Here is a 14,252-nt window from a genome sequence, read left to right as displayed (position 1 = left end):
CCCTCCGTTGTCCTGATTGCGCGCTAGACTTTGGCTCGTTCTTGTGAGGTGGTGAAACCAAACCAGATGTTTACGGATAACTTGAGGATGGACCGGACGATAGATGTACAGAAGTAGCTACCGTTTGCCCTGCTCCCTTCCCTACCTAGCGGGATCAGCATTAACACTCTCTGGGGTGTCCATGAGAAATGCAGAGAACAACTGATGCCTCATACATCTGACGGGACTAGCAAAGCTATCTAGATTAGCTAGCTTAGCTAACGTAGCACCAGATTTCTGCGCTTTTTTGGAAGAATTTTAGGAGATTGTGGAATACTGGTGTATAAGAATAAGCTGAAGGACCACTACGCTTATAAACATTTGATCTTTTCCGCTTTCATTCTTTCCAGAAACAAGCCTGTCTGTTGGTTAGCCAACTGTACAACAATCTGTGTATTTATGTGCAACACACAAACCATTCCCCCTTCTCCGGAGCAACTCATAACAGTTCCGTAGTCTCGGTATTATGGAGCAGCTGACCTAGCAAAAGCAGGAACATACAGAATGAGCTATACTATAATATAGTAGCTATACTGAACAACCCACATGTAACTATAAGAATCCATTCAATCCTGCTTGTGTATCTCCAGAACTGCATGCACAGGAGATTGTCGGCACGACCCCACGGTTCAGCTTCACCGGAGAGGGGGCGAGCCGTGGCGAAGGGCGGAGTGCAGACGGACCCTTCTCGCCCCCGTGGCCACGTGCCTTTGTTTGGTGTGCCGTGTGAATGTGTTTCCCCTTTAATATGACCCACAGTGTTCTCTCACTGTTTTCACCCGTTCCATTTTTCTACGTTATAAACCATCTGATTTTACACATATCCCAGCAACACTAGTGCCCATCATTCTCCTCCAGACGTTTCTAGCGGTTTCTCCAACGCTCGTGCGAATCCAACAAGTTAGAATAAAGCTGATTCGGCCCTCCCACCGCAGACTCGAGAACATACCATTCTACGGAGAGAGCACGGGGGAGGTTCAGGACCTTTCTAGCTTTTTCCTGAATGTTCTAGGTTAAGCTTGTCGTATATAAGTAAAATCTGTCCAATCTATGTAAAAATCCAGGTTTAATGAAAACTTTTTCTAAACTGATTCACTGAACCACATATCGTATTTTGTTGTCTTTAAATGTGAGAGACAGACAATTTTGGATAGGAAGGCTGAACTAATTTTCAAAAGTAAAATATGAACCTATATATATATGCTTGTTCCCCTTTTCGCATATGGATCCCATTAATAAAAACGTTACCACTTCTTTACCTGTTTATTGGAATTGTAGCTTTCCAAAACTCTTCCAGTATGCTTATATGCGAATTGGTTTCTTTAAGGACTGATTCATTCTCATACACATCAGTATTGTTGGACGGGCTGCTACCGGTTGGGTAGCTCGCGCAAACGTGGAGAAATCTCCAGAAGCGTCGCGAGGCGACTGGGGGCGTTGACTACTTCAATATAAAGCACGAGCGGCAGTTCGTGGGAAGCACAGCGTTGACGGAGCGGTGATAAACTCACGAACGAGGAGGAATAAACCTACGGCTTTAACTGTGGCGCAATCTTCAGATAATTCTGAACCTTCTTGAATGTAAGTGCCTTTAATTTTATTCATTTCCATGTTATGTGCTGGGCCACTTTTATAAAATAGCAGTAAGGAACAGCCTGCTGATGTTAAATACCTAGTGAATGAAAGTAAATTCTAAAACAGTACTTACTGTTAATGTGTTATAACTTTATTTACTTCTATGTTATGTGCTACACCACTTTTAAAATAGCAGTAAGCAATAGCCTGCTGATGTTAAATACCTAGTGAATGAAAGTAGATTCTAAAACAGTACTTACTGTTAATGTTTTATAACTAGTTTCAATGCATTTGTCTTAATTGATGCCATTGTTTTCATATGTGTAATTGTAGATAGTGACCACAAACAGTCAAGATGCCATCTGCTAAAGGAGCTGCTATTGGGATTGACCTGGGCACCACTTACTCCTGTGTGGGGGTGTTTCAGCATGGAAAAGTGGAGATCATTGCTAATGACCAGGGCAACAGGACCACACCCAGCTACGTGGCCTTCACAGACACAGAGAGGCTCATTGGAGATGCTGCAAAGAATCAAGTGGCCATGAACCCCAACAACACGGTGTTTGACGCCAAGAGGCTGATTGGCCGGAAGTTCGACGATCCGGTCGTGCAGTCTGACATGAAGCACTGGTCCTTCCAAGTCATCAGTGATGGAGGCAAGCCAAAGGTTCAGGTCGAGTACAAAGGAGAGAAGAAGTCCTTTTACCCTGAAGAGATCTCCTCCATGGTACTGGTGAAAATGAAGGAAATTGCTGAGGCTTATCTGGGTCAGAAGGTAACCGATGCCGTTATTACTGTACCTGCCTACTTCAACGACTCTCAGAGGCAGGCCACCAAAGACGCCGGTGTGATCGCTGGGCTGAACGTCCTAAGGATCATCAACGAGCCCACAGCCGCAGCCATCGCCTACGGCCTCGACAAAGGCAAGCGAGGAGAGCGCAATGTTCTGATCTTTGACCTGGGAGGAGGTACGTTCGATGTGTCCATCCTGACTATTGAAGATGGCATCTTTGAGGTGAAAGCCACAGCAGGAGACACTCACCTGGGTGGGGAGGACTTTGACAACCGCCTGGTCAACCACTTTGTGGAAGAGTTTAAGAGGAAGCACAAGAAGGACATGAGCCAGAACAAGCGTGCACTGAGGAGGCTGCGCACAGCCTGTGAGAGAGCCAAGAGAACCCTGTCCTCCAGCTCTCAGGCCAGCATTGAGATCGACTCCCTGTACGAGGGCACTGACTTTTACACTTCTATTACCAGAGCACGCTTTGAGGAGCTGTGCTCTGACCTGTTCAGGGGAACACTGGAGCCTGTGGAGAAAGCCCTGAGAGATGCCAAAATGGACAAGTCCCAGATCCATGACGTTGTCTTGGTCGGAGGTTCAACGAGAATCCCCAAGATCCAGAAGCTTCTGCAGGATTTCTTCAATGGCAGAGAGCTGAACAAGAGCATCAATCCAGATGAGGCAGTGGCTTACGGTGCAGCTGTTCAGGCTGCCATCTTAATGGGCGACACGTCTGGAAATGTCCAGGATCTGTTGCTGTTGGATGTGGCCCCGCTGTCCCTGGGCATTGAGACAGCAGGTGGAGTCATGACCGCACTCATCAAACGCAACACCACCATCCCAACCAAGCAGACCCAGACCTTCAGCACATACGCAGACAACCAGCCCGGCGTTCTGATCCAAGTGTTTGAAGGTGAGAGAGCCATGACAAAAGACAACAACCTGCTGGGGAAGTTTGAGCTGTCGGGCATCCCACCTGCACCTCGAGGAGTTCCTCAGATTGAGGTGACTTTTGACATTGACGCCAATGGGATTCTGAATGTGTCTGCGGTGGACAAAAGCACTGGCAAAGCGAATAAAATCACCATCACCAATGATAAGGGCAGGCTGAGCAAGGAGGAGATTGAGAGGATGGTGCAGGAAGCAGACAAGTATAAAGCAGAGGACGACCTCCAGAGAGAGAAGATTGCTGCTAAGAATGCCCTTGAGTCCTACGCCTTTAACATGAAGAGCAGTGTAGAGGATGAGAAGATGAAAGGCAAGATCAGTGAGGATGACCAGAAGAAACTCGTGGAGAGGTGCAACCAGGCCATCTCGTGGCTGGAGAACAACCAGCTGGCTGAAAAAGAGGAGTATGAGCATCAGCTGAAGGAGCTGGAGAAGGTGTGTAACCCCATCATCACCAAACTCTACCAGGGAGGCATGCCAGCTGGAGGCTGTGGAGCCCAGGCCCGTGCTGCCTCAGGGGCCAGTGCCCAGGGGCCCACGATTGAAGAGGTCGATTAGAGAAATGGACTTCTTATGTGGACTCAAATTGCTCTTTTAGAATTAGTTTACCATCTGGAAAAGTGTTGCTCCTTCATGGCATGCGGATGATTCATTCATATGGATCAAAATAACTTTATTTGCCATTGTTCAATGTACTACAAGGTTGAAAATGTTAATGTACTGTCAACATGTGAGATTTTAACTGTTTTACTAATGAAACTTTGCACAAAAAGGAAATTACACCTACTGTATGTTGTAAATATTGATCTAAAATATTTTTATATTTATTGGATGGATGGATGGATGGATATTTTTATATTTATTGTTAATAAACTTTTATGAACAAAACATCTTACCTTTGTGTTATTGGCAGTCCATAATGTAATTTATCTTATAATCATGAACATATAAGATGTAAAAGTAAGGAAACAAAACCCTTCTCAGGGTTATGAGGTGAAAGGCTGATTTCTCCTTGGTAAGATTCTCGAGCCTTTACACACACCTGCTGGCCAATTGGTGCTTTCATGATTAGCTACTCTGCACAGTTCTGCTCTTTAAGGGCCTTCCCAAATACTAGAACTGTCAGAGAAAGAAAACCGCACAAATGTTTCCAGGTTATGATCTGTTCTGACTGGTTGCTTTATTAATGCTGCTATGCAGCATGTCCCAAGGAGGAAGGGTTGCTTTGGAGTTCTGCTCCTCCCAAGGATTCTTCCTAATGCTACAAAAAGCGATTTAGTTTGTTCATTACATTTCAAAACTGCACTTCTTTACAGCTGCTTTTAGCCAATGGCTGTCTTTAAGCTGCATATCAATTAATACATCAGTGTGTGACTTTTGAGGGCTTCAGTCCTAGAAAGTAAATAAATGGCAAAAATGAACTATTGAAAGGCTGTCAGAGTGGACAGCAGAGGTCAGTGTTCGTCTACGAGTTCTGTCTACTGTGTCCAGCATCTGACTGACTTGGACATTTATCCACAACTGAACTAAAACTTATATGATCAGGGAAAGTTCAACACTGGGCTGTTCTGTACTGGATCTTAACCGTTTTCATCAGCACAATAATGTGCTCACAACCAGCAATGCCTCCGTAAACTAATCATTGCTTTCCATATCTATTTAGTTACTTATATGTCAAGTGAAACATGCTCACCAAAATCTGCTTTGATTCCTCAACTGGTGACCAGTACTTACTGCTACCTAAGGACATATAAATAATCCCCCAACTGGCACCAGTGACAGTTCAGTCAGCCAGACAGCTCAGATCAGAAACTTTATTTAGACCGAGACTGTTTCCCATACAAGCAATTTGTCTTGATGAGTGCAAACAAGTATGTTACTTACCAAACAGAAGTGAGAAGCACACAGACTGTTAACAGGCATTTTAACTAAGGGAAAATAAAACGACAAATCTCAAGATCAAAGAATAAGAACAGTAAAGAGTCATGGATGGAAACCAATAGCTGAACATCTGTACATATGCATGTTTAACATGTAGACACATTCATAAAAAACTGTTACATACAAATGACAAAATATGAGCGTTTGCAAAAAATGCTACATTCATACAGATGTGCAAATACGCATAAGTTACAGGGAAGTTGCTGTACAACAGTAACGGGAGTTATTTGGTTAGTTTAAGGTTTCAAGTTTAAAGGGCAGTGACCACTGTGGTTGATGAGCCCTACAGCTCTGGGGAGGGGGGGTTGGGGGAGCTGTTCGCATATCTGGTTGTGCTGATTTAAATGTCCATGAATATTCCACCAGAGGGAAGAAGACGTTAGTGGCTGGAACAGGGGGGTTTCCAGGATGAAAGGGGTCGGTTGTCATTTTGCCAGTCCGCTTAATCGCCCTGCTGTTGTAGATGTCCTGAAGCACTGATGACCCCCTCCGTTGTCCTGATTGCGCGCTAGACTTTGGCTCGTTCTTGTGAGGTGGTGAAACCAAACCAGATGTTTACGGATAACTTGAGGATGGACCGGACGATAGATGTACAGAAGTAGCTACCGTTTGCCCTGCTCCCTTCCCTACCTAGCGGGATCAGCATTAACACTCTCTGGGGTGTCCATGAGAAATGCAGAGAACAACTGATGCCTCATACATCTGACGGGACTAGCAAAGCTATCTAGATTAGCTAGCTTAGCTAACGTAGCACCAGATTTCTGCGCTTTTTTGGAAGAATTTTAGGAGATTGTGGAATACTGGTGTATAAGAATAAGCTGAAGGACCACTACGCTTATAAACATTTGATCTTTTCCGCTTTCATTCTTTCCAGAAACAAGCCTGTCTGTTGGTTAGCCAACTGTACAACAATCTGTGTATTTATGTGCAACACACAAACCATTCCCCCTTCTCCGGAGCAACTCATAACAGTTCCGTAGTCTCGGTATTATGGAGCAGCTGACCTAGCAAAAGCAGGAACATACAGAATGAGCTATACTATAATATAGTAGCTATACTGAACAACCCACATGTAACTATAAGAATCCATTCAATCCTGCTTGTGTATCTCCAGAACTGCATGCACAGGAGATTGTCGGCACGACCCCACGGTTCAGCTTCACCGGAGAGGGGGCGAGCCGTGGCGAAGGGCGGAGTGCAGACGGACCCTTCTCGCCCCCGTGGCCACGTGCCTTTGTTTGGTGTGCCGTGTGAATGTGTTTCCCCTTTAATATGACCCACAGTGTTCTCTCACTGTTTTCACCCGTTCCATTTTTCTACGTTATAAACCATCTGATTTTACACATATCCCAGCAACACTAGTGCCCATCATTCTCCTCCAGACGTTTCTAGCGGTTTCTCCAACGCTCGTGCGAATCCAACAAGTTAGAATAAAGCTGATTCGGCCCTCCCACCGCAGACTCGAGAACATACCATTCTACGGAGAGAGCACGGGGGAGGTTCAGGACCTTTCTAGCTTTTTCCTGAATGTTCTAGGTTAAGCTTGTCGTATATAAGTAAAATCTGTCCAATCTATGTAAAAATCCAGGTTTAATGAAAACTTTTTCTAAACTGATTCACTGAACCACATATCGTATTTTGTTGTCTTTAAATGTGAGAGACAGACAATTTTGGATAGGAAGGCTGAACTAATTTTCAAAAGTAAAATATGAACCTATATATATATGCTTGTTCCCCTTTTCGCATATGGATCCCATTAATAAAAACGTTACCACTTCTTTACCTGTTTATTGGAATTGTAGCTTTCCAAAACTCTTCCAGTATGCTTATATGCGAATTGGTTTCTTTAAGGACTGATTCATTCTCATACACATCAGTATTGTTGGACGGGCTGCTACCGGTTGGGTAGCTCGCGCAAACGTGGAGAAATCTCCAGAAGCGTCGCGAGGCGACTGGGGGCGTTGACTACTTCAATATAAAGCACGAGCGGCAGTTCGTGGGAAGCACAGCGTTGACGGAGCGGTGATAAACTCACGAACGAGGAGGAATAAACCTACGGCTTTAACTGTGGCGCAATCTTCAGATAATTCTGAACCTTCTTGAATGTAAGTGCCTTTAATTTTATTCATTTCCATGTTATGTGCTGGGCCACTTTTATAAAATAGCAGTAAGGAACAGCCTGCTGATGTTAAATACCTAGTGAATGAAAGTAAATTCTAAAACAGTACTTACTGTTAATGTGTTATAACTTTATTTACTTCTATGTTATGTGCTACACCACTTTTAAAATAGCAGTAAGCAATAGCCTGCTGATGTTAAATACCTAGTGAATGAAAGTAGATTCTAAAACAGTACTTACTGTTAATGTTTTATAACTAGTTTCAATGCATTTGTCTTAATTGATGCCATTGTTTTCATATGTGTAATTGTAGATAGTGACCACAAACAGTCAAGATGCCATCTGCTAAAGGAGCTGCTATTGGGATTGACCTGGGCACCACTTACTCCTGTGTGGGGGTGTTTCAGCATGGAAAAGTGGAGATCATTGCTAATGACCAGGGCAACAGGACCACACCCAGCTACGTGGCCTTCACAGACACAGAGAGGCTCATTGGAGATGCTGCAAAGAATCAAGTGGCCATGAACCCCAACAACACGGTGTTTGACGCCAAGAGGCTGATTGGCCGGAAGTTCGACGATCCGGTCGTGCAGTCTGACATGAAGCACTGGTCCTTCCAAGTCATCAGTGATGGAGGCAAGCCAAAGGTTCAGGTCGAGTACAAAGGAGAGAAGAAGTCATTTTACCCTGAAGAGATCTCCTCCATGGTACTGGTGAAAATGAAGGAAATTGCTGAGGCTTATCTGGGTCAGAAGGTAACCGATGCCGTTATTACTGTACCTGCCTACTTCAACGACTCTCAGAGGCAGGCCACCAAAGACGCCGGTGTGATCGCTGGGCTGAACGTCCTAAGGATCATCAACGAGCCCACAGCCGCAGCCATCGCCTACGGCCTCGACAAAGGCAAGCGAGGAGAGCGCAATGTTCTGATCTTTGACCTGGGAGGAGGTACGTTCGATGTGTCCATCCTGACTATTGAAGATGGCATCTTTGAGGTGAAAGCCACAGCAGGAGACACTCACCTGGGTGGGGAGGACTTTGACAACCGCCTGGTCAACCACTTTGTGGAAGAGTTTAAGAGGAAGCACAAGAAGGACATGAGCCAGAACAAGCGTGCACTGAGGAGGCTGCGCACAGCCTGTGAGAGAGCCAAGAGAACCCTGTCCTCCAGCTCTCAGGCCAGCATTGAGATCGACTCCCTGTACGAGGGCACTGACTTTTACACTTCTATTACCAGAGCACGCTTTGAGGAGCTGTGCTCTGACCTGTTCAGGGGAACACTGGAGCCTGTGGAGAAAGCCCTGAGAGATGCCAAAATGGACAAGTCCCAGATCCATGACGTTGTCTTGGTCGGAGGTTCAACGAGAATCCCCAAGATCCAGAAGCTTCTGCAGGATTTCTTCAATGGCAGAGAGCTGAACAAGAGCATCAATCCAGATGAGGCAGTGGCTTACGGTGCAGCTGTTCAGGCTGCCATCTTAATGGGCGACACGTCTGGAAATGTCCAGGATCTGTTGCTGTTGGATGTGGCCCCGCTGTCCCTGGGCATTGAGACAGCAGGTGGAGTCATGACCGCACTCATCAAACGCAACACCACCATCCCAACCAAGCAGACCCAGACCTTCAGCACATACGCAGACAACCAGCCCGGCGTTCTGATCCAAGTGTTTGAAGGTGAGAGAGCCATGACAAAAGACAACAACCTGCTGGGGAAGTTTGAGCTGTCGGGCATCCCACCTGCACCTCGAGGAGTTCCTCAGATTGAGGTGACTTTTGACATTGACGCCAATGGGATTCTGAATGTGTCTGCGGTGGACAAAAGCACTGGCAAAGCGAATAAAATCACCATCACCAATGATAAGGGCAGGCTGAGCAAGGAGGAGATTGAGAGGATGGTGCAGGAAGCAGACAAGTATAAAGCAGAGGACGACCTCCAGAGAGAGAAGATTGCTGCTAAGAATGCCCTTGAGTCCTACGCCTTTAACATGAAGAGCAGTGTAGAGGATGAGAAGATGAAAGGCAAGATCAGTGAGGATGACCAGAAGAAACTCGTGGAGAGGTGCAACCAGGCCATCTCGTGGCTGGAGAACAACCAGCTGGCTGAAAAAGAGGAGTATGAGCATCAGCTGAAGGAGCTGGAGAAGGTGTGTAACCCCATCATCACCAAACTCTACCAGGGAGGCATGCCAGCTGGAGGCTGTGGAGCCCAGGCCCGTGCTGCCTCAGGGGCCAGTGCCCAGGGGCCCACGATTGAAGAGGTCGATTAGAGAAATGGACTTCTTATGTGGACTCAAATTGCTCTTTTAGAATTAGTTTACCATCTGGAAAAGTGTTGCTCCTTCATGGCATGCGGATGATTCATTCATATGGATCAAAATAACTTTATTTGCCATTGTTCAATGTACTACAAGGTTGAAAATGTTAATGTACTGTCAACATGTGAGATTTTAACTGTTTTACTAATGAAACTTTGCACAAAAAGGAAATTACACCTACTGTATGTTGTAAATATTGATCTAAAATATTTTTATATTTATTGGATGGATGGATGGATGGATGGATATTTTTATATTTATTGTTAATAAACTTTTATGAACAAAACATCTTACCTTTGTGTTATTGGCAGTCCATAATGTAATTTATCTTATAATCATGAACATATAAGATGTAAAAGTAAGGAAACAAAACCCTTCTCAGGGTTATGAGGTGAAAGGCTGATTTCTCCTTGGTAAGATTCTCGAGCCTTTACACACACCTGCTGGCCAATTGGTGCTTTCATGATTAGCTACTCTGCACAGTTCTGCTCTTTAAGGGCCTTCCCAAATACTAGAACTGTCAGAGAAAGAAAACCGCACAAATGTTTCCAGGTTATGATCTGTTCTGACTGGTTGCTTTATTAATGCTGCTATGCAGCATGTCCCAAGGAGGAAGGGTTGCTTTGGAGTTCTGCTCCTCCCAAGGATTCTTCCTAATGCTACAAAAAGCGATTTAGTTTGTTCATTACATTTCAAAACTGCACTTCTTTACAGCTGCTTTTAGCCAATGGCTGTCTTTAAGCTGCATATCAATTAATACATCAGTGTGTGACTTTTGAGGGCTTCAGTCCTAGAAAGTAAATAAATGGCAAAAATGAACTATTGAAAGGCTGTCAGAGTGGACAGCAGAGGTCAGTGTTCGTCTACGAGTTCTGTCTACTGTGCAGCATCTGACTGACTTGGACATTTATCCACAACTGAACTAAAACTTATATGATCAGGGAAAGTTCAACACTGGGCTGTTCTGTACTGGATCTTAACCGTTTTCATCAGCACAATAATGTGCTCACAACCAGCAATGCCTCCGTAAACTAATCATTGCTTTCCATATCTATTTAGTTACTTATATGTCAAGTGAAACATGCTCACCAAAATCTGCTTTGATTCCTCAACTGGTGACCAGTACTTACTGCTACCTAAGGACATATAAATAATCCCCCAACTGGCACCAGTGACAGTTCAGTCAGCCAGACAGCTCAGATCAGAAACTTTATTTAGACCGAGACTGTTTCCCATACAAGCAATTTGTCTTGATGAGTGCAAACAAGTATGTTACTTACCAAACAGAAGTGAGAAGCACACAGACTGTTAACAGGCATTTTAACTAAGGGAAAATAAAACGACAAATCTCAAGATCAAAGAATAAGAACAGTAAAGAGTCATGGATGGAAACCAATAGCTGAACATCTGTACATATGCATGTTTAACATGTAGACACATTCATAAAAAACTGTTACATACAAATGACAAAATATGAGCGTTTGCAAAAAATGCTACATTCATACAGATGTGCAAATACGCATAAGTTACAGGGAAGTTGCTGTACAACAGTAACGGGAGTTATTTGGTTAGTTTAAGGTTTCAAGTTTAAAGGGCAGTGACCACTGTGGTTGATGAGCCCTACAGCTCTGGGGAGGGGGGGTTGGGGGAGCTGTTCGCATATCTGGTTGTGCTGATTTAAATGTCCATGAATATTCCACCAGAGGGAAGAAGACGTTAGTGGCTGGAACAGGGGGGTTTCCAGGATGAAAGGGGTCGGTTGTCATTTTGCCAGTCCGCTTAATCGCCCTGCTGTTGTAGATGTCCTGAAGCACTGATGACCCCCTCCGTTGTCCTGATTGCGCGCTAGACTTTGGCTCGTTCTTGTGAGGTGGTGAAACCAAACCAGATGTTTACGGATAACTTGAGGATGGACCGGACGATAGATGTACAGAAGTAGCTACCGTTTGCCCTGCTCCCTTCCCTACCTAGCGGGATCAGCATTAACACTCTCTGGGGTGTCCATGAGAAATGCAGAGAACAACTGATGCCTCATACATCTGACGGGACTAGCAAAGCTATCTAGATTAGCTAGCTTAGCTAACGTAGCACCAGATTTCTGCGCTTTTTTGGAAGAATTTTAGGAGATTGTGGAATACTGGTGTATAAGAATAAGCTGAAGGACCACTACGCTTATAAACATTTGATCTTTTCCGCTTTCATTCTTTCCAGAAACAAGCCTGTCTGTTGGTTAGCCAACTGTACAACAATCTGTGTATTTATGTGCAACACACAAACCATTCCCCCTTCTCCGGAGCAACTCATAACAGTTCCGTAGTCTCGGTATTATGGAGCAGCTGACCTAGCAAAAGCAGGAACATACAGAATGAGCTATACTATAATATAGTAGCTATACTGAACAACCCACATGTAACTATAAGAATCCATTCAATCCTGCTTGTGTATCTCCAGAACTGCATGCACAGGAGATTGTCGGCACGACCCCACGGTTCAGCTTCACCGGAGAGGGGGCGAGCCGTGGCGAAGGGCGGAGTGCAGACGGACCCTTCTCGCCCCCGTGGCCACGTGCCTTTGTTTGGTGTGCCGTGTGAATGTGTTTCCCCTTTAATATGACCCACAGTGTTCTCTCACTGTTTTCACCCGTTCCATTTTTCTACGTTATAAACCATCTGATTTTACACATATCCCAGCAACACTAGTGCCCATCATTCTCCTCCAGACGTTTCTAGCGGTTTCTCCAACGCTCGTGCGAATCCAACAAGTTAGAATAAAGCTGATTCGGCCCTCCCACCGCAGACTCGAGAACATACCATTCTACGGAGAGAGCACGGGGGAGGTTCAGGACCTTTCTAGCTTTTTCCTGAATGTTCTAGGTTAAGCTTGTCGTATATAAGTAAAATCTGTCCAATCTATGTAAAAATCCAGGTTTAATGAAAACTTTTTCTAAACTGATTCACTGAACCACATATCGTATTTTGTTGTCTTTAAATGTGAGAGACAGACAATTTTGGATAGGAAGGCTGAACTAATTTTCAAAAGTAAAATATGAACCTATATATATATGCTTGTTCCCCTTTTCGCATATGGATCCCATTAATAAAAACGTTACCACTTCTTTACCTGTTTATTGGAATTGTAGCTTTCCAAAACTCTTCCAGTATGCTTATATGCGAATTGGTTTCTTTAAGGACTGATTCATTCTCATACACATCAGTATTGTTGGACGGGCTGCTACCGGTTGGGTAGCTCGCGCAAACGTGGAGAAATCTCCAGAAGCGTCGCGAGGCGACTGGGGGCGTTGACTACTTCAATATAAAGCACGAGCGGCAGTTCGTGGGAAGCACAGCGTTGACGGAGCGGTGATAAACTCACGAACGAGGAGGAATAAACCTACGGCTTTAACTGTGGCGCAATCTTCAGATAATTCTGAACCTTCTTGAATGTAAGTGCCTTTAATTTTATTCATTTCCATGTTATGTGCTGGGCCACTTTTATAAAATAGCAGTAAGGAACAGCCTGCTGATGTTAAATACCTAGTGAATGAAAGTAAATTCTAAAACAGTACTTACTGTTAATGTGTTATAACTTTATTTACTTCTATGTTATGTGCTACACCACTTTTAAAATAGCAGTAAGCAATAGCCTGCTGATGTTAAATACCTAGTGAATGAAAGTAGATTCTAAAACAGTACTTACTGTAATGTTTTATAACTAGTTTCAATGCATTTGTCTTAATTGATGCCATTGTTTTCATATGTGTAATTGTAGATAGTGACCACAAACAGTCAAGATGCCATCTGCTAAAGGAGCTGCTATTGGGATTGACCTGGGCACCACTTACTCCTGTGTGGGGGTGTTTCAGCATGGAAAAGTGGAGATCATTGCTAATGACCAGGGCAACAGGACCACACCCAGCTACGTGGCCTTCACAGACACAGAGAGGCTCATTGGAGATGCTGCAAAGAATCAAGTGGCCATGAACCCCAACAACACGGTGTTTGACGCCAAGAGGCTGATTGGCCGGAAGTTCGACGATCCGGTCGTGCAGTCTGACATGAAGCACTGGTCCTTCCAAGTCATCAGTGATGGAGGCAAGCCAAAGGTTCAGGTCGAGTACAAAGGAGAGAAGAAGTCATTTTACCCTGAAGAGATCTCCTCCATGGTACTGGTGAAAATGAAGGAAATTGCTGAGGCTTATCTGGGTCAGAAGGTAACCGATGCCGTTATTACTGTACCTGCCTACTTCAACGACTCTCAGAGGCAGGCCACCAAAGACGCCGGTGTGATCGCTGGGCTGAACGTCCTAAGGATCATCAACGAGCCCACAGCCGCAGCCATCGCCTACGGCCTCGACAAAGGCAAGCGAGGAGAGCGCAATGTTCTGATCTTTGACCTGGGAGGAGGTACGTTCGATGTGTCCATCCTGACTATTGAAGATGGCATCTTTGAGGTGAAAGCCACAGCAGGAGACACTCACCTGGGTGGGGAGGACTTTGACAACCGCCTGGTCAACACTTTGTGGAAGAGTTAAGAG

The 14,252-nt window shown here is 44.7% G+C and overlaps 3 protein-coding genes across 3 annotated transcripts; all 3 read left to right on the top strand.

Annotated features, from left to right (window-relative positions):
- Nucleotides 1-1,530: 1,530 nt before the first annotated feature.
- LOC143503380 (heat shock 70 kDa protein-like) lies at nucleotides 1,531-4,201 on the top strand. Its single transcript, XM_076995660.1, has one exon. It carries the CDS (start codon nucleotides 1,970-1,972, stop codon nucleotides 3,899-3,901), a length of 1,932 nt encoding a protein of 643 aa, XP_076851775.1. The 5' UTR covers nucleotides 1,531-1,969; the 3' UTR covers nucleotides 3,902-4,201.
- Nucleotides 4,202-7,298: 3,097 nt separating this feature from the next.
- On the top strand, nucleotides 7,299-9,973 carry LOC143503364 (heat shock 70 kDa protein-like). The gene has a single exon (XM_076995659.1). The coding sequence runs from the start codon at nucleotides 7,739-7,741 to the stop codon at nucleotides 9,668-9,670; it is 1,932 nt and encodes a 643-aa protein (XP_076851774.1). The 5' UTR covers nucleotides 7,299-7,738; the 3' UTR covers nucleotides 9,671-9,973.
- Nucleotides 9,974-13,426: 3,453 nt separating this feature from the next.
- Nucleotides 13,427-14,249, top strand: LOC143508690 (heat shock 70 kDa protein-like). The gene has a single exon (XM_076997351.1). The coding sequence runs from the start codon at nucleotides 13,509-13,511 to the stop codon at nucleotides 14,247-14,249; it is 741 nt and encodes a 246-aa protein (XP_076853466.1). The 5' UTR covers nucleotides 13,427-13,508.
- The last annotated feature ends 3 nt before the right edge of the window (nucleotides 14,250-14,252 follow it).

This window comes from Brachyhypopomus gauderio, chromosome 2 (assembly GCF_052324685.1).
Source record: "Brachyhypopomus gauderio isolate BG-103 chromosome 2, BGAUD_0.2, whole genome shotgun sequence".
Taxonomy (NCBI): domain Eukaryota; kingdom Metazoa; phylum Chordata; class Actinopteri; order Gymnotiformes; family Hypopomidae; genus Brachyhypopomus; species Brachyhypopomus gauderio.
Note: the sequence above shows the minus strand (reverse complement) of the source record. Positions and strands in the feature narration are given on the sequence as shown.